This window comes from Cheilinus undulatus, linkage group 9 (genome assembly GCF_018320785.1).
Source record: "Cheilinus undulatus linkage group 9, ASM1832078v1, whole genome shotgun sequence".
NCBI lineage: Eukaryota > Metazoa > Chordata > Actinopteri > Labriformes > Labridae > Cheilinus > Cheilinus undulatus.
In genome coordinates this window covers 37,075,310-37,099,487 of record NC_054873.1, presented here as the reverse complement: position 1 = coordinate 37,099,487, position 24,178 = coordinate 37,075,310, and the positions used below count along the sequence as shown (strand labels likewise).

The window sequence follows — 24,178 nt, the reverse complement described above, 5'->3', positions numbered from 1 at the left end:
AAAACAAAGGGAAAGCTGGGTCCACAAAGTCCTGTCACAGCAACAGACTTTGTTGTGGATCAAGTGTGAACTCATGGGGTGCCAGTAGCCTAGTGGTTAGTTTATGCACACCATTAACAGAGGCTGGTCCTTGAAAAGGAACGCCCAGGTTTTAAAGCCTTCTATCCTGCATTCCCAACCCTCTCCCAAGTTTCCCACTCTGTCAATTGTCCTATTTAGATAAAGGATTAAAATCAAACCACAGAAGAACCTACAGTGCTGTGAAAAAGTATTTGCCCACATCCTGATGTTTGACTGTTTGGTATAATGTTTTTTAGATGAAATGCTGCACTCATCTTATGCCAGATGTAATGGGATATGAAAAGTTCAACTTTTGTCTCATCAGTCCACAGAATATTTCCTAAAAGTCTCAGGGATCAGCAAGATGGTTTTTAGGAACTATGAGATAATCCTTTTGCCATTTTTTCCACCAGTCTCTTCCTCGTTGAATCATGAACACTGACCTTAACTGAGTCAGGTGATGCCTGCAGGTCTTTAGCTGTTGATCTGGGTTATTTTTGACCTCCTGGCTTAGTCGTTATTGCGCCCTTGGTGTAATTTTTGTAGGTCAGGCACTCCTGGGAAGTTTCACCTCTGCTCCAAGTTTTCTCCATTTGTGGATAACAGCTGTTTCATAGCTCGCAAGAGTCCCAGCGCCTTCAAAATAACCCTTTCCATTCTGATAGATGTCAAAGACTTTGTTCTTAACTTTATTTAGATGGCAGCATTGTTGCTTTTTGAGATCTTTCATCCAACGTCACTTGTGATTTCTTTATCCAGTATCTGGCAGTAATCAAGCCTGGGTGTGAGTAGTGAAATTGTACTCTGCTTTACAAAACATGTGGTTAATCACAGTTAATTCATGATTTAACATGGGCAGGCTATTGCTTTTTTACTCAGGCCAGGAAGGTTTGAATGGTAAATTATCACTTAAAAACAGCATTTTGTATTTACTCAGATTATCTTTGTCTAATATAAAAATTTGTTTGATGATCTGAAACATTTAAGTGTGACAAATATGCAAAAATAAGAAATCAGGGAGGGGGAAAATACATTTCAGGGCACTGTTCATGGCTTATAAATGAAGTTAATGCATGAAAACTGCTGATTATCATTGATATTAATAAATCATTTTATTTAAGTCACCCAAAATGTTGAAAGTTTTAATAAACAATAGAAGTGTTTGTATGAATGTTTCATCATTTTGTGATTTAATGTGACTGATGCAAACCCAAGTTTGTTCTTTTTGTCCCTCTGCAGGTCTGGTAGTCTTTCTCAGCATGATGGTGGGAGCGTTCTTGTGGGGCGGTCTGGCAGACAAAGTGGGTCGTCGGCACTGTCTGATTGTGGCATTAGCCATAAACTGTGTCTTTGCCTTCCTGTCATCGTTCGCTCAGGGCTATGGCTTCTTCCTCTTCTTCAGACTGCTCTCTGGCATTGGGTAATGCTGATGAAAGTATAACATTTTGGCACACATTATCACAAACACTTTTATCATAAGAGAAAATCATATATAGGCCTTTATAGCGGTTGAGTCAACCTCCCAACTGGAGGGGCAGAGCGTAAGATGCTCTCCTCCATCAGCCATAAGTCAAAACATCCCTGGTTTACACAATGAAATCCCCACATTTCTCCCACACCTGCTGTAATAGGGATTTCTTGACTCTAAAGTTTAATTAAGCTTTTTTTTTTTTTTTTTTTCTACTGGCATTATTGTGTTTAATATTTCCATTGGCAGCTGCTTCAACTCTTCACAAGTATCCTACTATATTTTCAGCCATTAATGCCGCATTTCAAAATGGAAATCATCCAACAGATCCTACTTAGCACATCCAGAGTGTTGTTTGTGTTTCATCGCAATGATACAGCAAAGTGTTCCTTCTCAGAATAACTGTGGTCCCTTGGGAGCCTCGCTGACTCAGAAACCAGGTCACAGACTGAGCACAGCACAGTGGAAGTGAAACACAGTTTGCATCACAAAACTGTTCACCTAATAAGGAGATAATTTATCACACACTCTCTGTGCTGTGTCATACACATCTGTGTCACATGTAGAAACAAACGTGTGTAGTCCGTCAGGTCTCAGTGATGAAAGCCTTTATCACCCTTGACAACAACAAAGACATATCATCCCATTAAAATATCATTAGGTGGAATTCTGGTATTTTTAGAGCATATCATTAAACACTAGTCTTAAATCTGCTCAAGTGGATTGATTTCTCCAGCAGCACTGAAACTCACTGCCTAACTACAGCATAATCTTTGAAAAATAACTGCACCCATTCAAAGTAGATCCACTTAAAGTGAAGTGCTTTTTCTGTTGGCACACTCAGATTGTTGTTTTAATATCGATGAACACTTACAGAGGAGATTCCTCAAAAGAGGTCATATTTCAAAAGAGTGAATCTTTTTAATAAAATTAAGCCATAACATCACTCTCCTCACATCTACAGGACTACATTTTCCAAAATTGTAAATTTATATTGAATAGCAAATTAATTGCTTGTCTACCACTTACTTTTTTCTTATGTCATGCTGTGTTTTACAAAATGTGATCATTAAATGCCAGTGTCAATGCAGGAATACTAACTATCCCAACAAAGCATCAGTAGCATCAAAGACAGCTGTGTTAATCATTTTTTTTCCTGTAAATGGACCATGATGAATTTCAAGAGATCAATCAAAATGTTGGTTTCTGTTTCAAAGAAATGTAAAAATGATCCCCTTTTCCATGCTGTCTGACAATCAGGTTAAAAAAAAAAAAGAAATTTAATAGTCCATGGCACATGGTTTATGACACTTGGTGACCTAAGGTGTGTCTAAACCACTTTTTTGTTAACCAGTGCACAATCGAGTTAACTTTCTATTTTCCTGAGAGGTGGAAATAGTACACAACTAGTGTATTCAAGTTAAAGTACAGTTACCAGGGTTAAAATTTACTGAAGTACAGTAAAAGTAGGGCTGCACGGTGGCACAGGGGTTAGTCCTGTTGCTCCGCAAGAAGGTCCATGCTTCACTTCCTGGTCAGGTCCTTTCTGTGCAGAGTTTGCATGTTCTCCCCGTGTATGGGTGTGTTCTCTCCGGGTACTCTGGTGTTGTCCCACATCAACGTCTTACTGTGTAGTCAACAGAGGTGAAAAAGTACAGAAGTACTGAAGTGAAAGTACAGTTACTCTGGTTCAAACTCACTTTAGTAGAAGTAAAATAACTGATGCCAAAATATACTCAAAAAGCTACTCAATTACAGTACTCTGAGAAAATGTAATAAGTTACTTTCCATCTCTGCTATTCACACAAGGTCAGAGATTGTGAAAATGCCTAATGCTTCAAAAATGAGATTCTCTCTCATTCACCAGTATCTTCTTTAAATTTGTTTTAAATTTGTTCTTCAGAAAGTTTCTACAGTAGGTCAGACTCAACTTGTTTTTAAACCGATTAATGCCATCTGCTTGTAAGCGGGAAGCTTGTGTATGTTTTTCCTTATTTCCTTATACCTTATTTTCCTTATAGAGTGTGTGCTAAAAAAAAATTCTCCTTTTATGCCCATGTAAGGGCATGAGACTGCAGGGCTGCGTGCAGACACAGAAGCTGCACAGGAGCGAGAAGAGAAGTAGTGAGATATCGGTAATATTTAAATTCAATACCAAAAAACAAATTCACACTGGATTCTAGGTAGTTGGTTGTAAAGTGCTAAAATGAAACCAAAAAGGCCCATTTGATTTTATTTCAATGCCAGAAGTAGATATTAAATATATTCTACAAAAGCCTAAAGTGGATGACATCTCTCATTCAGACAAAACAAACATCAGAAATAATAGTCTTTTCCCCTGAAGAGCTACTTTTAGCAATTGCAGCTTGTTTTACAACCTTTATCTGATGCAGTTTACCGCAGCAATTACAAAACTTTGATTAGATAGAACCTAAATCTGTTTAAATAGGTATGCTGCTTATTTCCCTGCAACATGACTTTTAGCTCCCCTTGAAAATCTGCAGAAGAAAGGATCCAGTAGAGATGTTTTTGAATAAAACCATTTTTTTTCTCTTCTGTGGTTGGTGAGAAACAACTCAATGCAGCTGACTCCCCCCTTTTCTTACATTTATTTCAACAAATTTCTTTGTTATGAACAACTGTTTGAGGCTGTATTTATGAAATTGTGGCTTGAGCTTCTGTTAATACCTTGTTCTGTTTCTCTGTCTTTGTGTTTTATTTCTCTCCGCTGTCAGTATCGGAGGCACAGTGCCAATTGTGTACTCCTACTTCTCAGAGTTTCTTCAGATGGATAAAAGAGGAGAGCATCTGTCCTGGCTCTGTATGTTCTGGATGATTGGTGGGATTTATGCATCTTTCACTGCCTGGGGAATCATTCCCAGATACGGTAAGAAAGTCAGAAAATAACATGATCAACAAACTAGATTTTACGGCATGCTTGAAATATTTTTTGTACCTGAGGTTAAAAGCATATCCCAATTAATAACAACCCTCCATCTGATACTGACTTTTTCTTTATTCATTTCCTTAAGGAGTTTCACTTGGCAGACTGGAGAGATCTGTTGATTTTTTTCTGACACTTTCTAGTGCCATATAGAATTTTTTAAAGACTTTTGACAGAAATGGTCAGATTTTAATACACCAAACAATGCGTAGAATGACAGTATCTGAAATATCTGAAATATAATATATAATATAACTTCTACACTAACAATATTGAGAGAAATCTGATGACCACTGCTCAGTGGCTGTCAGTAACAAACAGTAGTAGACATGAATAAGCTTCTCTGTGCAGTCCCATAAAGTCAACGTCCATCCATTTTCTACATCTTATCCCATTTGGGGTCACAGGGGGGCTGGAGCCTATCCCAGCTGTCATTGGGCGAGAGGCAGGGTACACCCTTTACTGGTCGCAGGGCTTATATATAGAAACAGACAACCAGGCACGCTCACATCCATAGTCAATTTTAGAGTCACCATTTAACTTAATGAGCATGCAAACTCCCCACTCACTGGAAAGCGAACCAGGGACCTTACCATTTTACACATACAGGGTATGTACCGTGTGCTGTGAGGGTAAATTTGACAGATAAGTCTCTGTGTTACAGTACAAAATAATCAAAACACTAACCACCATTATCTGAAAACACAACTACAAAAGCTCAAACATCCTACTTATGAAACAACACTTGATGTTACACCTTGACACCTCCACACTACCTTAAAGAGATTGCTAGCAGCAAAACAAGACAATAACAAAAGGAGGCAGTGAGAATGTAAATCCCCAAAGAGTTCCTCTGCTGTAGGTGAAATACTGGGATTGTTTTACTTTTGCCAACAGAGTCAGGAGGTGAAAGAACAGAAGACTTTTCATGAGGTGAAACTGTTCTGCTGCAAAATGTACAAAGAAGACTACAGACAGTATATAATAAATTCTGTAGATTTGGGAGGGGGGGCTTTGGATATAGTTAGAAGATACTCTGAATTCCTGGATATAGACTTCCACTTCCACTTCCATTGCTACATGTTGAAAAGCTCTAAAATGGTACAACTCTTTAGCCAGGGTCTGAACTATGATGCCTCATTGGGTGATTGGGCACCAGGAGATTGAGTGAGGGGGCTGCAAAGAGAGAGAGGGTGAGAGGGAGAGAGGGGTGCTGGGTAAAGCAGAGAAATTGACAGTCTAATTTGTTTTACCTTTAAGATGTCATTGCAGTTGTTTACAGCTCCTTTACAGCTTACAGACCGACCCTGGCTATGTTTAACACATAAACTACAACAACACTTAGCTTCACATTGGCTCTCAGTTAGCCTATTTGCATATTAGCCACTAGCATAATTGGCATCTTACAAAAGCCAAATAACATCGTCCACAAAAGACAGACATCACCAGCAACAAAACAAAGGCACCATCAAGTCATTGCGATGGCTCACCAGCCTCTTAATGTTAGACAGCACATCTTCGTCTTACTGATGAACTCAACTGTAACTACTGTTAACATAGAACTATGAAATCCAACCGTTATGGTTTATTTTGAGTAGTTGAAGAAAAGCGTTCACTTTCAAATGTTAAGTGCTGTCCTCCTCTTGTCTGATTTTCTTCCCTGCAGCTGAAGTTATGTTCACTGCTGCTGCCTTGTGCTGTATTAGCAACATTGTCCCAAGCACCACACCAAGCCTTAGCTAACTGGGATGGTGCCTGCACCACTAATTCAGAAGATCCATGTCTTTATGTAAAGCATAATTCTGTGCTGAATACAGGTCTACTATATCTAAGATTTACCCATAGGTACATTTTCCCAGTCCTCAAGTCCACTGCAACTTTCTGCTAGGCCTAAACCCCACCTCTTTATCTCAGCTGCTGATACTTGGTGTTTATGTAAATTAGGCATTAGCTTAATGTGGGCAACCCTCAGCAGAGTAGCACAGCACCTATAATTAAAAACCCCCTTTGAGAACACATCTCTAGGTACATTTATATGTAAATAATATTTGAATTCATTATTTATTTATTTGGTAATTGGCATATCCTCTCAGGATACCTTGTATCAGTGTTGGCTTTACCCCATGCATATTGTTTGATTATTTTTCTAAGTTATAACCAGATTAATTTAAACAAAATTGCAGGAATATCAAAATTTCTCATGCTTTTCTGTGGAGTTCTGCAATGGAATATCTGAGTGTATTACATAGCTGGAAGAAATCTGATTGGTCCATGAGGTTGGGGGACGGGGCTTAGCTGGAAAGGTCTAGTGGGGCCACTCTGTAAGCAGGGATGAGAGGATGAAATTGTATGTTACAGGGTAGGTTTAGGCAACGAAACGGCTGATAATAATCGTGGTCTGTCATAGGCCAGCAGCATGAAACATAAATGAGATACAGCAAAAGAATGGCAGCTTGGGTCACAGTTCCTGCTTCCCTAAGATGCAGTATGTCATCCAGCTGGGCAATGATAACCATGTTGTTTCTTTTGAGCCAGCTCAGGCATGACAGCCAACGTAACAAGAGAAGTCCCATTACAACAATAAAACTGAAGGATTTCTCTGGCTTTGAAAACTTTTAGAAATATTTCAAGTGCTCACCTAAAAACATGAATAAATATTACATAGTCTTTCTTCAATAATTTAGACATCTGAGTGCAAAAACTAAATGTATTGGGGCGCAGGTGGCCGAGTGGTTTAAGGCGCGCCCCATGCATGCGGACGGCTGGGGTTCAAATCCGGCCTGAGGCCCTTCATCACATGTCTCTCCCCCCCGCTCTCGTCCCTGTTACTGATTCTATCCACTATCCTCCTCTATCAAGTAAAGGCACAAAAATGCCCAAAAAACTGAATGTATTTAAACGTTAAAGGACTGTAAGTTATCAAAAATGAAAATATGTCTGTGTTTTCATCCACAGGATGGGGCTTCAGTATGGGCACTGAGTTCCAGTTCCACAGCTGGAGGGTGTTCGTCCTTGTGGCGGCTCTTCCTGCGATCGCCTCCCTGGTTGGACTAACCTTCATGCCTGAGAGTCCACGCTTCCTCCTGGAGGTGAGACTGCAGGGATGTTTAACCATCCTGACTGTGTGGATGCAGTAAGGAGCATGCAGAGGGCTCATTAAACCTGAACTGTCTTATATAAACACAAATGATGCCGTGTCTGTGTGGGTGTGTTGAACAGAATGCCAAACATGATGAGGCGTGGATGATCCTGAAGCAGGTCCATGACACCAACTGGAGAGCAAAGGGCCAGCCGGAGAAAGTTTTTACTGTAAGTGCAGGAGGCTGTCTAAAACACACGGAGCAGAGAAGATACAAGGCTTTCAAATTAACAGTGAACATTTTAGTGTAGGCAGTGTTCACACTTCAGTCTGAAGTATCCATTAACATAAAGGCAGCGCCCACATTTTTGTTTTACCATCTACTTTACATCAAGCTCACATTAGAAAGGTACATGGATAGGATGACATGCACTGCCTTTTAGATTCTCAAGATAGAAGCAAGGTCCATTTAAATAGTCCCCTTTGGTTAAGAAGGTTCCAAACTGACTGGTATGACATGGAGGTGTTTAAGCGTCAGCCATGATAAAAGATGTTCATACACTCGTAAAGATAAGGAAATTAGCTCCCTTTATTAGCCCCTTCAGCACAGGATACAATGGACCATCCTTTACAAAAGGAGAGAAGAAAAAACAACCTACAATTCATCATGTAAGCTTAATTCAAAGCAAAACACATCTCAACCTTTACCTAAAACAAGAAATCAACATGACTAGTGGATCCTCACTGACTGAAAAGGTTTTTTTATATTCAATTCAACTAATGATTCATGGATGGAAAGGGCTATTCTATGACAACTACAGTATATACCCCCTCACATATAATGTAGGTTCCTTTTCTAAAATCTAATCCTAACCTTTAACTAATCAATCAGTCAATAAACCAAACTGTATTTGTGTTGCTTGTTGAGATATTAAATGTTATTGTGACAAAAGTTTAATCACTGACATTTTGAAGTGTGATCTGTTAGATATTTTAGCTAAAACGTTATCATAAGCTAGTTTCCACAACATTTAATAAAAATACAATATAGAAAATATCTATCTGTAATATTGCAGTGTTTATATGCAGTTTAATATGCCTAACATATTGCTGATGAGCTTAAAGAATAATAAATAACCTACAGATTATAATAAAATTTACAGCTCAGAGAACAAACCAGAGGACTAAAAGAAAGTATAGAAAGTAGGGCCGTCGAGATTAATCGAATTTATCACGATTAATCAAAGTCAAAAATGAGTGCCCCTCATGCTTTTTAATGGTGATTCTTGCATTTCTTAATGTCCCTTTCATTACACTTTGGTTAAGGTATGTCAGCCTCTCCCTGCAGCCTCAGTGATGTAAAAGAAGTCCACTACTTCTCCTAAACGTCTAATTTTACTTTAAAAAATGTACGGACAGTGCATTTGAACCTTTTTAACGTTCCCTAATTAAATTTTCAATCCCTAACAAGTTCCTTTTTCCAGGTTTATGTTCATGTTAAAATCTTTTATATACCAATAAAGGTAAGTCTCTGACGAAACAGGCAGTCAGTTACCCCTAGCTCAAGACAGTAGAAAAATTAAAACTGACAGAAAAAATAAGTAGTATTCAGACCACTTCGCCTTTTTCAGTGATCTTATGTTGCAGCCTGATGCTACAGTTGAATTTTTTTATTCTCATTAACCTACACTCAGTACCCCATTCACAAAGTGAAAACAGAATTTTAGAAACTTTTGCAAACATATTAAAAAAAACCCTGAAATATCACACTGATATAAGTATTGAAATCCTTTGCAACAAAACAAGAATTTTAGCTCAGGTTCCTCCTATATCTCTCAGTCTTGGGTTAGATGTTTCTACACTTTGCTTGGAGTCCACCAGTGGTAAATTAAAATGATTGGACATGATTTGGAAAGGCACACACTCCTCTTGGAGTTTGAAAAAAACATCAATGTGAAAACCAAGCAGCCTTTTGTGTGTTTTGCACTGAGGAGAGGATTCTGTCCAGCCACTCACCCAAGATCTGTGGAGGTCTGCAGTGATGTTTGTCCTTCTAGAGTTTTGTCCCATCTCCACACAGGATCTCTAGAGCTTATTCACAGTGTCCACTGGGTTGTTGGTGACCTCTCTTACTAAGGCCCTTATGCCCTGATTGCTCGGTTTGACCAGGAAATCAGCCCTTGGAAGAGTCCTGGTTGTGCCAAACTTCTTCCTTTTGAGAATTATTGGGGCTAATATGATCTTGGGAACTTCCTGTGCAACATATTTCTTTTGTAGACTTCCCCAGATCTGTACCTTGCGGCAATCCTGTCCCTGAGCTCTGCTGGCGGTTCCTTTGACCTTGGTTTTTGCTCTGATATGCATTGTCAGCTGTAAGGCCAGCAAAGATTGAGAGAAATGGGAGGAATCTGAGCTCAAGTGTTTTTGCAAAGGGTCTGAATACTCCCTGAATGCATTGTTTTTATCACCAAGGTTTTATCTTTCATTTGCTGCATTAAACAACACAAAGAATGTACTGCACAATAGATGCACATTTTGTGGTCCTTTAATAGTAATTTGTAGTTTTTTCATTGTAAACATCTGCAAGGAAAGATCTGCAAAGAATGAGAGCAGTCAGATTCTCTTATAGTGATCCTCTTTTCCTGTCCTTCCTCTTCTCAACGCCTTTCCTTTCCTCTGTGACATTTTTCATCAAGGTTGCAGGAAAGTGGAAAATGACTTATTTTATGATCTTTTTTAGACAAAATTATCGTGTAGTATCAAATTTGCTAATAAAGGGTTTAAGGAAAATACAATAAAAGCAATAACAAGTTTAGGATGGTACTGTTACAGTGAGTATCAGCACAGCTGCAGCTGTGAGTAAGTAAAAACTACAATAGTACTAATAATCAGCACAACAGCACCATCTACAGTGTAATGTTACATTGACAACTCAGGTCAGATTAAAATATAGTATTACTAAACTGTTGATAGTACCCTTGTGATATGCTTGAGTGATGAGCTAAAAGCAGGCTAAGCTGGTGATGATAAAGGTGTTTATTACTTACAGGTAGAGGTGGAGCAGAAGGCTAGACAGTGTAGTTCAACATGAGGATGGAAGTAGGAGGCACTGGAGGATAAAAGACTGAGAGCAACAATTAATCTTAAGATGAAAAAACAGGAGAAAAAGCAAAAGTCATGAGCAGGAGAGATTTGAGCACCACTGTAAAGCGAAGGCACACAACAGCTTTCAGGAGACACAGGTAAACTATAAGCTGGTCCATATGAGGTCAGATGTGTGCCAGCAGGAGCCTCAGACCACAGCTCCAGCCTCAGGTCCAAAGAAAAGAGAAACTTGCACGAAAAAAACTAACCTTGCAAAGCAGATGGATACGCCCGTTCACGTGTTTTCCACTGGCAAATCCATCTTGCAAAGCTCCCAGCTGAACCATTTGGGCCCGGTTAGAAAGTGACAGGACCAATCAGCATCAGGGGCAGTACTTTTGGGCACGGTGGAGTCATGACGTAAGCAATTAGCAACAAGTGGCCGGTGCAATTATGACAGAAGACATTAGCGTGGATGCTGCTAAAGCGCTAGTTTTATCAGAACTTGACGATGTTTCTTTTTTAAAAGAAGAACAAAGAACAGCAGTGAGTTGTTTTCTTTTCAAAAACGACAAAGTCATGTACTGACATGTCTACAGGCACCATGTTTTTTTATGCAGTTCTTTAGTTCCTTTGGTAGGGGTGCAGGCGCAGCTTGTTACCGGCTACGTCACGTGTTTTGTTGCTCTGATTGGCCCATAAAGATATGACAGAACGTTCATCCAATCACCCTCCGAGTTTTTTTTCAAAGGCTCTGCCCTTTCCCAAATGCTGTCTGTGAGTGTTTTTCCAGATGGAAGTGTGAAACAAATCCATCTGGCACGCCAGGTTACGAAAAAACTCCACAAGACCAGATAGCAATACTACACTAACAACAAAAAAAGAGTCTAAACTATCCAGCACTGTCCTCCTTTCTGGCTTATTTTAGCAACACAGCATTCAGTGAAAAGCTTATGATATTATCCATCTACGATGATGCTTCAAAAGATGTCTCTGAATTCTGTATCTATTTCCCGTACTACCACTATGACACATGGAGCTGTTTAAGATTAATGCACCAGGAAATCCCCCAAAGATCAGCTTGTTTGTTTTTTGGTTTTATTTTGCAGGTGACTCACATCAAGGCTCCTAAGACGGCAGAGGATGAGTTTATTGAGATTCAGGCTGCTACAGGGACGGCTGTACAGCGATGGGCAGTGCGCTCACTAACACTCAGTAAACTGGTATGTAAACACACTAAACACAGGAGCAGAGTGGTGCTGGCAGCGAGTGGGTTCAGTGGTTGAAACTGTGGTTAGGGCTGAGGCCTCAGAGGAGGCTGGCTGTGGGTTTGTTTTCTTTTCTTGTGTGCCAGTTTCCATCCAGAGTTCCTAGACTAACAGACCACAAGAGGAATTCAAATGTTGTCATTCTGTTGATGAAGTGTGCTCACTGAGTCATTCTGCCAATACTTGATTTTCTTGTTCACTGAGTTATATTTCTGAACAGAGTAGTGATGTGTTGTTATAAAGAAAATTGAAGCCCATCGTGATGCATCTTGGTGTCAAATAATTGACACCAGTATCGTAACGGGATCACTATACATCGAGTCGGATCAAATTGTGAGGCCGACAGTTCACTAAGCTGGCCTTCATATACACCTTTGAATGGAAAAATGACTTAAAAGATTTTGTAATCTGATATTATCATGTTGTTTTTCAGGTGTTGAGGAATGTGGCGTCTCTTCTGTCTGCAGAGCTGAGGTTTGCTACTCTCTTCATGGCCATCATCTGGTTCTGCATGGCTTTCAGGTGAGCTCCCAGTGCTGTTGTTTACACATCAATGTCTTCTCTATCAAACAGATGTAACAGGGAACTGAAGAATTTAAAACTAAATACAAGTATGGCATTGTTAACCCATGTATGCTAAGATTTACATGGAGGATGTCTCAGCTTGCTAGTACAATGGATGATGAGCCTTAAAGCATTAAAATGACACAGTCTACACTCTATCTTGATGAGCAATATCTAGTGATTACACCTCGCCTGTAGCTTAATTTTTGTTGTTTTATGCACTGGCATCTCTATTGACATACGTTCTCTCAATCTGCATTTTGCCACAGTTACTATGGCCTGTCTGTTTGGTTCCCTGACATGATCAAACATCTCCAGTATGAGGAGTATGCATCCAAGGTGAAGGTAAGGAGAGCCACTATTCCTCCAGCTCTGCAGAAAAATTCAGTCTGAAGAGCTGTGGTTCAAAAACACCTAAACCATATTGTTTTCTCTGCTTAGGTGTTCCATAGAGAAAGAGTACAGAACTTCCATTTCAACTTTTCATTAGAGAACCAGATCCATAAAGAAGGGGAGTACATCCGTGACAAGTAAGTCATCACAGTAAAGGTGATAAAAGTCCATCTGAGCTTAATTCTGCCCTTTGTACTGTTTCCTGGTCTTAAGTTTGAATTGAATAAACTCTTGAAGTAATGCCAGAAGCTTAAACATGTTCAGCCTTATGCTAAATAGCACCCACATGTTTTAATCAGAAGTAGTAAGCAGTATGACCATAGGACTTCAGCCTAATTCTATTAAGACTGCTCTATTTTCCACTTACTGTTAGAAAGACAGGCTCTATAAACCAGGGAACATGAATATAACAGCTGTCAATCATTTCATTCTCACTTATGGTGTTATCAGAAACTGTCTTCAGCATGCTGTGCTCTCTTGCATGTGATGTATTCATGAACATTAGCTATATGTCAGCAGGTAATCACTTTATTACATATGCTAATGGACAGATCAGAAACCATTGAAGTACACTGTGAAGACAGTAAACCTAAAAGAGGTTTATGAAGGCTTCACAGTTTCACTTATCTCTACTGCTGGATACCATGAACAGGAGAATGTATTTTTTATGTGAAGTTGGTAAAGATACACCCCCTTCTTTTGTTTGAGCAACTTTAAGTTCCTTTAAGCTCAGTGTTGTAAAGTTAGCTGAACATGAGAGCAGGTCTACCCACAGAATTAGCTGAACCACTGGAAAACCCAGAGAATGGAGCCTCCCAAGTTGTGGTTTATTGATGACATCAATGCATGTTTTTAGAGCAGAAGCTAGTCTCATGGCTAATAGTCAACTCATTTCAGACCTGATTCCAAATTTTTGGACCCATTTTTGTTGCTTTTCAACCTCTTTTCACTACTTTAGCCACCAATTTTTGTTACTTTTTCCACTTATTGCCAATTTTTGCCACTTTCTGTCCATTTTTTACACCTTTAACCCAATTTTGCCACTTTTTAACTGCTTTTCACCAATTTTTTAATCACAGTGTGTTGATACTAGACTCTCATCATGCAAACAGTTTCCTGATGATTGTCTAGTACAGAAACCTTGCAAATAAATAAACTTTCTACTCCAAGTTGGACAGTAGGCAGGAGTTTTCTTTGTTTTACTTCCAATTTTTTGCCATTTTTTAACTTTTTTGTCTCTTTGCAGAATTTTTTTCTTAATTTTTCCCCTTAAAATGATTTCAGTTCCTTCTGCTTTAATGTCTGGCATCCTGATGTTTGTGCTAATCATATCTTAGCCATGAAGATTCGCATTACTTTCCAAATGGTTTAGTTAATGTGCCCATCCACATTAATAATATTACAAAAAGGTTCTTCTTTTTTAAAATGAACATTTTAAAGGTTTATATTTGGGAAAAAAATGATATATTGTACTACAGAAAAAAAAAACACTTTTTATGAGTGTTTAATTGTTCAGGTTAAAATCTTAACATAGCTGTCACAGCTTAACTTCAAAATGGACCATGATTTTACTGACCTTCACTGGCCCCCCATTTGGCTGGACCCCAGAAGACTCTCCCCTTTATCCTTATTATGGGTGTCCTTGCATGAAAGCATACGTAGTGCCCTCAGTTGTTGACCACTGGTGGCAGCACTGGAAGCCCTGAACAGTTATGTGAACTGGAGAGTCATATACAGTATTGTCAGTTCTGGCCGATGAGTCACTGAGATTGCTGAGATTAACTTTTCTTCACTAAAGAGGGAGATTATGTCACGCAACAGTGCTTGACTTGGGAGTTGCATGCCAACCCTGTTTTATAGGGCAAGGCTATGCTCAAGGTTCAGGTCAATTTAAGCTGCGACTTTTTGTGACATTTTAATGCTCTGTCAATAACATTAAAACATTTAAGCCATAATATGAAAGGGTCAGAGTTAGATGAAAGAAACACACACTCTTATCTTTTGCATGATTTTGTACTCGGGTTGCATCACTACAGCTGAATAAGAACTTGGGTTTGCTTCTTGGTTTTGTAACAAAATGAGGGGGCGTATTTTCAAGGACACTTCACTCCTGCAAGAGTAAATGTTCAGTGCAGATATACAGTATGTTACATTACTGTATATTATTTAACTTTGATGCCTTTTGCAGCATTATAACACAAAGAATGGGATTTAACTCTATATTCATGTGAATAGCGCTTCCACTGAATACATGATATTGCTAGTTATAATATCATTATCAATGGTGGCCATCTTGAGTTTTAAACCCATTCAGGTCATTCTGATTCTGTGCTGCCACAACAATACAAGGGAGAGTCTTGTTACTGTTGGTCTGTGTGTGTGCTGCCCATCCCATACCCATAGGTTCATCAAAATAGAGATGAAGTCAGTGAAGTTTGAGGACTCACTGTTTGAAGACTGTCACTTTGAGGACATCAAGTCCACAGACACGGTGTTTGAGAACTGCACCATCCGTTCCACTCTCTTCTATAACACAGGTAGGTTCAGCTGGAGAATGAGGAGCAAACAATTTAGAACAAGTATGGAACATGAGAGTTAATGCAGGTTGGAGTTTGTCTGTAAGTAATGTGAAAATGTTCTGTGGATTCACAGGTGAATATAAACAATTCCTCAATATATATTTTCTTCAAGAGTGCCAAACTTTCATCAACTATAAATCAGTTTTCTTGTCTGCTGCACAGTGATGATGTATTTTGTGGGTCAGCCTAACTGGTGGCAGAATAAAAGCCAGTGGTATGCTATATGGACAAAAGTATTCAACTGCCTGAACGCTACCAACAGGAACTGTAATGATGTATTCACATACATATACTCCCTTATGCAGCCATAGCAGCCTCCACTCACTATGACAGTGTTTCTGTGTGAATCTGCGCCAATTCATTTGTAGAGCAAATGCTAACTTTGTTAGCAAAAAAAAAAAAAAAAGGCTGTGTGTGTGGGGCAAAATGGACAGATTACTACAAAGACTATACTAGAGTCTACTATAAAAGTTAGAATTTTCCTGCAGTGGTCCTGATCATGCTCAACATTGATGCCATTCAATTTGCAAAGATCTACAAGCTAATGACAGCATAAGGCTGTGTAAACCCCGGGGTCATACTGAGTCAAAGCGCTAAGTCAGGGGAATTTTTTGATGGGAAGTAAAAAGGAATTTTGGTCACTTGAGGTAACTGAGACATTTAGCACCTTAAAAACTAAAACAGCCTCTGCAGGTGCAGGTTTTTGGCACCAATAATGATCAAAAGTGAGTATCAGGCAGAGCTGAAGGTGAAGGATGATCTGCTCTTATGCAAACTCATGGTTACCACTAAATTAGAGCGCAGAGCATAAAAATGAGCTGGCACAGGCAATAAGTTCATTACTGAAACCAAATACCTGATTGTCAGGATAAAATGGATGTTTAAAGAAACATGCAAACCAAAGTATCAGCAGTATTAAATGTTAATAAAAATTTTTACAGATGAGATGAATGTTTGAAAATATAGTTTAAAATTTTTTTAATCCTTTTTTTTTTTTTTTTTTTAACGGGGTTCGGGGTCCATGGAATAAACAATCTTCTCCTAGGGGAGGCTCACTTACCCACACTTTGAAAACTCCTGGTCCATGGTAACCCATTCCAGGAACCTCCTGCTGCACAGTTTTTGTGCTTACATTAATGCGAGTGGAATTTCAGAACTCTTCAACTATGGAATCAGCAGAGTGTTGGTGACTTTTATGCACCATGGGCCTTAGCAGTTATTGACCCTGCTCTGTGATTTTATGTGGACTTCCACTTTGTAGCTGAGTTGCTTTTATTCCTAAACACCTCCACTTTCTAATGATATAATTAACAGTAAACTGTCAAATATCCAGAAGAGATAAAATTTCATAAACTGTCTTACTGCAAAGATGGCATCCATCACAGTACACTTTAAGTCACTGACCTCTTCAGAGTAACCTTTTTTTGTACCTCAAGTGTTTGAAAATAGACACTATATGGCTAGGTGCTTAATTTAATACAACTGTGGCAACAGCTTGTACTGAAACACCAGTTCAATAGTTAACAGGTGTGGCCAAATACTTTTGTCCATATAGTGTAACTTGAGATAAGTAAATATTAGAAAGTTATGGACCATCTGGGTGCCTTTTCCATGTGATTCAACAGCCTAGTTTAGGCAATTTAGGCAATTTATTTGTAATGTTGTACTTTACTCTCATGTCCAGGAAACTGAATACTAAGATTTGTTTTTGTGTATTGAGAAGCAACATACTGATTTTTACTGGAATGTGTCTGTTTTTATCCTTATAGCAGATGTTGAACGTTTCCAGTATCCATTTTATTAACATATCATAAATAATCATCAGATATGTCTTTAATGAAAACCTCAACAGAGATATTTGTTCGAGAACCACTACCAAGGACAGATTCAGCTGAAAGTCCCAAGTTATTCAGTCACTCTTTAAACCATAACATCCAGCCAGCAAGAGCGTAAGCTCTGCAAGGCGTGGGATGTCATACACAAGTCAAAGAACATATCCTGATGGTGAACATCCATTGTATGGCTCAGTTAGTATTAATCATTTTTTGACAATAATTTAATTAATTATGTATGGTATGGCAGAAAAATGCGAATAACTAGAAGTATACCTATGCTTCAGCTAATACAGCCTATCAGTAATGATGGTTTTGTCCCAGTCTTATTCTGACATCCTTTGGCACAATAAGGTAATATCTTCGTCACATCAGGTATGTGGTTACTCTTCTCTACTTCCATCCTCTTATTTTAAGCTTTTAAAAGTCCCAAATAGCTGTCATTGGTCCACACCTGACATCAAACTTACAGCTTTTAAATCAACATGAATAACAATGAAAGAATATGTATTCTTTAAATAAACATCATTCACCGTATCATATTTTTTGTACTACATTGGACCATCATCAGACACCAAGATGTTCAAAAAATATATATCACTGGCAGAGGTTTCACTGGATTATTGATCTTTTTTGGTCTATGGATTAAGAGTTTACTGCTTTACCACATGTTTCTTCTAATGTCATTGTGTGTTTTTGTTTTTTTAGACCTATGGGAGGAGAAATTTATTGACTGTAAGATGGAGAACACCACCTTTGAGCACAACAAACATGGCTGCCACCTGGACACTGTAGAGGAGAACGATGTCCTCATTTACCTGGTCAGCTTCCTGGGCAGTCTGGCTGTGCTGCCAGGTAACATCATCTCGGCCCTCTTCATGGAGAAGATTGGCAGGGTCAAGATCATAGGTAACGTCTGAGATTTTGTGCTTATTTTATTACAGAAAATATTCAGTTTGATTTGGTTAAACACTTTGAGCAGGGCAGACTGTAATATTTAGTCAGGAAGTTTCTTTTGTGAGTTTACACAGCTGTTCATCGAAAATGTAGCCATTATAAGACCACACCAAAATAAGAATGGAACTTGGTAAGGGGCAGCTGGTAGAGCAGATGCCCCAAACACAGAGGGATTTCTCATCATGCTGGGTTATAGGTTCAACTCTTCACTTTCTCTTCTCTGTAAACATTCAGGCAAAACCATGGGGCTGAAAACAATCTATTAAAAATAAATTTTTAATACGTTTTGCCAATATCCGATATGCCAATATTTACAAATTAATTTAATCTTAAAGTTTTAACTCATGCACAGTTCTATTACTATGATTATTTTGTCTAAATACTTTTAGTGTTAAAAAGAAAATGACTATAGTAGTTGCTAAGATCTATTAGAATGACGCAAAGAAGACAGTAAGATACTTTAAACCTGGAGTATTTCTATTGTTTGTTGAATCTACATGATCAATAAGTTCAAATATTCAGTATTAAAGAAGTATTCAGTAAATATTCAGTATTAAAGAAGTTTTTTTTTTTTTATCTCCTCAGGTGGCTCCATGCTCATTTCAGCAGGCTGTACCTTCTTCCTGTTTCTAAGCTTTAGCCAATCAGCCATCATCGCCTTGCAATGTCTGTTTTGTGGCGTCAGTGTAGCGGCATGGAACGGCATCGAGGTGGTGACTGTGGAACTGTATCCTGCTTCAAAAAGGTAGAGTACTTTTTGTTAAGGCTATGTCAAAACTGCACTCATAAAGGTCAATCCAAGTCAGATCGAAAGCAAAAGTCCCCTCATGACACTAAGAATTGCACCATTAGTAAAGCCCAAAACACATTTTCGTCAAAACAATCACCCCCATTTTTTTTCTATGTACAAACCTAAACTGGCGGCAGCTAGATTGGCATGGACTCATCATGCCACAGCACTTTACACCACTGCTCTATTTCCTGCACAGCCGGCTGCAGCTGTTGGGAGTGTTTTTCTGAGAGAACAGCCGTTTTGTCCATCGGCTGCTGTAGCAGCTATTTGAGAGCACAGACAAAAAGGATTTCAGCGCCATCTTTTGTTCGAGGTGTAGAATGAGTGGGAGGCCTGGGCTGATAGTGAAACTCCACTGCACATGTTTTTGACTTACTTGAGCAGGAGAGCCCCGAGCAGGCTCTGGTATCAAGCACCTGGCCATTCAGTGGCTGGTGGGGAGTTCTCCTCTCCTCTCTTTTACTGTGTGCCTTCTGTTTTTACACATGGACCTTATATTTCCTTAAATGGGTATAAAAAGGGTGGTTCACTATGCTAATTAGGAGCTTAGGGGCACCTGGCATTAACGGACTTAAGAACACAGGTGAGGACAATTCAGCAGATTAAGAGTGTTTTATGAATCCTGTAGGTTTCTCTTAGAAAGTTCTTAAAAAACAAATTTAAGAAAAATCTTAGGAAGATAGTATTACATTATTACAGCAAGCATGTAATTAGCGATAATTTCATAAAAAATAAACAACATGAAAAAATGTCTTAGAATGAATAAATATATGGTTGTGTTATTCAATTAAAACACATAAGGTAAAAGACAGCCGTCCAACAGTAGTGCTTTGTGAAACTCTGATTAACTTTTAAATGTTGAGGCTCATGATAAAAACTCAAACAGGAAACAAGGAGTACAGGTCTGTGTTTGTTTTTCTAAAGCCATATCTTGTCTCTGTTTCTCAGGGCCACAGCTTTTGGCGTTCTGAATGCTCTCTGTAAGCTAGCGGCGGTGCTTGGCAGCTCCATCTTTGCCAGCTTTGTTGGTATCACCAAAGCCATCCCAATCCTTCTCTCCTTCTGTGCGCTGGTGTGCGGCGGTCTGGTGGCCCTCAAACTCCCTGACACGCGGGAGAAAATCCTCCAGTGAAGTTTCTGAGATTGGAGGAGCTGGATTCATAAGCAGAGGGAGAGGCCAAAGCAGATCCAGTTGAAAATGGATTTCAATTTTACTCTGCATTTGTAAAGAAGACAAGAATGGAAATAACCAACACCTGTAAATGTTTAATGTTGCTCTAATTCTTTCATGTTTACCATTTTCATGTTGTACAGGTTTCAGAGGGGTTTGTGTCTCCACTGTTAATGGCAATTATAGGAGGACGAAAGGTTGGTGTTGAACATCTGTCTGATATTTCTTTTTTTATTTTGTTAAAGGACGTGTTAGTCTTTAAAGAAGCACTGGATTATCTAACCACAGGATGATGATGTGAGTGAAGAAAATAGTTATTTTTGTATAAATCTTGAGCTAGCTTGAGGCTTAAATCATAAATGACCTGCTTATCTTCTTATGTCTTTTTATCCATGCATGGTTCAAAGAAATGTCTGAAAGAAGCCAGCTGTTTTTTGTTTTTGTTTTGTTTTTTTGCTTTGCAAATTGAAGACAAGACTTTCTTGAAATTTGTTTGATGGAAATCTTTTTTCAACCCATTCTTTAGTAATAATTTTAAGGACAAAAACAGTCTAAACCCAGTTTTTCAAATTAATAATCATTTTTTCTTCTGGCTTGCCTCCCAGGGCTTACATATGTTGTTGTGACTGTAAAGTTTGACCAATCCTGCTTTTATTGTTTCACTCATTTTTTGTCATTTCCAACACTAAATCTTTATCCTAGATAACACAATCACAAATTCCTACAATTAACCAGCTACTGCAAATAATGGTTTCTGCATGGAGGGTGTGTTCATTTGTTTTTCTTGCACAGTTCGATGTTGAATATGTATTTACTGTATTACAGATGGTTTTGTGCTGCGATTGGTTGTGTAAATGACTGCATGTTTGTCTTATGTTTTCTTCTTGGCTATGTTTCTATGTGTCTAACATAATGTGTACGTTTCAAGTAGTCTGATTGTGTTTTGTATCACAAAAACTGCAGCACTTTGACACACTCAAGTACTAATGGTTGGGTTAACAGGTTGGATATTGTGTTACCACTGTAAAGCTGGAGGAAGGTCTTCCAAAAACTTTTTAAGTTTGAACTAAGGATATTCTGTTACTGCCTGATGGGGCATGTCATCATCTCTGCTCTTCTGTGTTGTCGTTTCTTTAGATTTGATCAAATGTTGGCTAAAGAAACTTAAATATCAGCAGTGTTGATATAAGATACTCATTATTTCTACAAAGTTATCTGTGGGAAGAATTAAAGTGAGGTCCCTCTGCTAGAAGAAGCAGAGCAGTGCAGTCCAGAGGAGCTTTCATTGTTGTGCATGGCCATTAGCTCTCTTTCCAAACACAGAAGCACCGTTAGAGTGAAGATTTGAAACACATTTATTACGACACATGCAAAATAACAATTTAAAGCTGTATCAAGTTAAAGCATGTCAGCAAGTCCCTTTAATCAAAGTTAATGATATAAAGTGTCATTTAAGCCACTGCCTGTATGATATGTTAATCATAATTCCCATAATTCATCAGAAGTGTTTGACCACTGATATCTAACCTGAGGTTTTAATGCAAACAGCAGGCCTAAAGAGACGAAACCATGCGTGTAATATATGACCATGGTTCTTATAAGAGCAATGAAATTGCAGCATTTGTCTTTTCATTAAGTCTTTATCTTTATTATTTAGACCTGTCATGTGTGTCAGACCCTGCTGTAAAGCAGAAACAAAAGCCATATTCTGTTCTTTGTTTAAATACTGTTGTTCTTTTTTAAAATGATCATCTGTCTTTGGTTCATGGAGAAAAATTCTGTGTGCAAAATGTTTCTGTTTGATACCATTTTGGTTTCTTACTGTATGTATTTGTGGATGTGACAAATCAGACGAATAAAATGAGCTCATCGATGCACCAACTTGTCTACATTTTTTTTTAGACAGTTCAACACATTTGTTTAGTATGAGTTAACCAGAATGCTCATTAAGATTAACTTCTTCAGAATTCAGAAATTCATCAGACCCCCTTCACTTTTATCAATTTTGCCCTGTTGCCACCTCATGCTACAGTAAAAAGAATATATATATATATATATATATATTTCCCGTTAATCTACACTTAAATAAACCATCCTGACAAACTTCGAACATAATTTTTTGCAAGTTTACTTAAAATAAAAACTGAAATATCACAGGTCATCATGGAAGCTAGTCAAAGAGTCAGTCACTCGACAACAGAAGCTCCTATTGTGATGATTGCGGTCTTCTGATCATCAAAGAGAAAGCAAACAAGAAACCATTATGGATTGGATTATGGATAAAAAACATACAGATGTATCAAGAGTGGGACGATATGGACTGGCTCTCCTTCAGATTGAAATTAAAGGGGACATATTTTACTCTTTTAAGACAAGTTTATATTGTTCTCAGAGGTCTCCAAAACATGCCTGTGAAGTTTATTGCTGAAAAAACACTCCAGTATTGGATTTTTGCATGTCTAAAAACCCCTCTGTTTTAGCCCTTCTCAGAACAAGCTGTTTCTGTGTCTGTGGCTTACAGACACTTTTTTTTCTCCAAAGTTTAGAATGGGCTTTGAACCGTCAATCTCCCAGACAGGGTAACCCACTGAGCTATCCAGCATCTTAGCTGGTAGCTGAGAGGATCAGTAGAGGAGGGCAGAACTTTCCTCCAAGTGGGGGAGGGCCAACCAAACCTGGGGGTGGGTGCCTAGGCCCCTGATGAGGTCACTAGATGTAAAATCTGAGAACGGCTTTTTTCAGCAGTGAATCGGGGGGGGGGGGGGGATTCTGGTACTTGAGGGGATTGTGGACAGGCCAGGGACACATATTCGCGTTAGAAAAGCCTGAAAAAGTGATTTTTGCATAAAATGTCCCCTTTAAGGTATGGTAGACACATCCCCACAACCCTGAACAGGATTAGAGGTGTAGGAAATGGATGTATGATTTGGGGAGGCACACACCTCTCTATAGAAGACCTTACAGCTGACAATGCACATCAGAGCAAAAATTAAAAAAAAAAAAAAAAAAACTTCAGAAAACTGGTGTGGAGACTGGGCAAAGTTCAAGAAGCTCTGTGTAAAATGATTGTTTGAAACATGTCTGGTTTCTTACTGTATGTATTTGTGGATGTGAGAAATCATTTTTCATGGATCTCTGAAGCTCAGGCAGTGACCATTGGCCCTTCTCTAAGGTCAGCAGGTAGACCAGCTCTTGGAAGAGTCCTGGTTGTGACAAACTTCCTCTATTTTAGAATTATGGAAGCCATCGTACTCTTTGGAACCTTCAGTGCAGCAGAATTGTTTTTGTAGCTTTCCCCAGATCAGTGCCTGACAACAGTCCTGTCTCTGAGCTCTGCAGGCAGTTCTGTTGACCTCATGGCTTGGTTTTTGCTCTGATAGGCATTGTCAGCTGTGAGGCCTAGTGTAGGCCTAGGAAGTGTGGGCCTTCACAAATCATATCCAGTCAGTTAAACTTAACACGGGTGTAAAACATCTCATCACGGATCAAGAGAAATCGAGGAACCTGAGCTAAAATTCAGGTGTTTTTAGGGTACCTGTGGCACTTACGCGGCTCAAAGACTCTATTTGAACCACTTAAAACAGCAAAGTGCTACCAAGACTTCACTCTGGTGATGTTTACATTAATAATGCTTGATGAATAATTTTTGCAGATAACCAATACTTCCAAACACATTTAGCTATCAATCAAGTTTTTCAAGTTTTTCATTACTGTTGAAAACACCAAGTCTTTCCTGAACCAGAACTGACATCTTATTAAAACACAGCTTGCAGGGTGAGACAATCACAACAAAGGGCTTGAAATAAAATAAAAAACACATTCTTATCAAGTTTTAAAAATATAATCTGGTTCAGTCCTTTTAAAGTGAAGGAATAAGGATGGTAAAAGAGGTAAAACACCTGAGGTAGGTCTGTGTAGCTTTCTTTTCATTGCACCATTTATTCTATCAAGCTGAGGATATGTACAAATGATATATTGGCTGTACT

The 24,178-nt window shown here is 38.7% G+C and overlaps 1 protein-coding gene and 1 long non-coding RNA gene across 3 annotated transcripts in view; one reads left to right on the top strand and one right to left on the bottom strand.

Moving 5' to 3' along the window:
• Positions 1-22,566, top strand: part of LOC121515723 (synaptic vesicle glycoprotein 2B-like) — a 76,303-nt gene extending 53,737 nt beyond the window's left edge. For both annotated transcript variants that reach the window (XM_041796654.1, XM_041796653.1), the window contains exons 4-15: positions 1,300-1,480; positions 4,264-4,415; positions 7,428-7,561; positions 7,692-7,781; positions 11,745-11,858; positions 12,337-12,425; positions 12,737-12,812; positions 12,909-12,997; positions 15,264-15,397; positions 17,980-18,180; positions 18,814-18,973; positions 19,970-22,566. In XM_041796654.1, the coding sequence (XP_041652588.1) occupies positions 1,300-1,480; positions 4,264-4,415; positions 7,428-7,561; positions 7,692-7,781; positions 11,745-11,858; positions 12,337-12,425; positions 12,737-12,812; positions 12,909-12,997; positions 15,264-15,397; positions 17,980-18,180; positions 18,814-18,973; positions 19,970-20,153 (1,604 nt within the window). In that variant the 3' untranslated portion in view covers positions 20,154-22,566. The remainder of the gene's footprint in view (positions 1-1,299; positions 1,481-4,263; positions 4,416-7,427; positions 7,562-7,691; positions 7,782-11,744; positions 11,859-12,336; positions 12,426-12,736; positions 12,813-12,908; positions 12,998-15,263; positions 15,398-17,979; positions 18,181-18,813; positions 18,974-19,969) is intronic.
• LOC121515724 lies at positions 1,403-15,394 on the bottom strand. Its single transcript, XR_005992387.1, has 3 exons — positions 15,308-15,394; positions 2,964-3,155; positions 1,403-1,486 (listed from the first exon to the last, which is right to left on the bottom strand). It is a non-coding gene; the product is annotated as an uncharacterized LOC121515724 (long non-coding RNA).
• Positions 22,567-24,178: the final 1,612 nt, after the last annotated feature.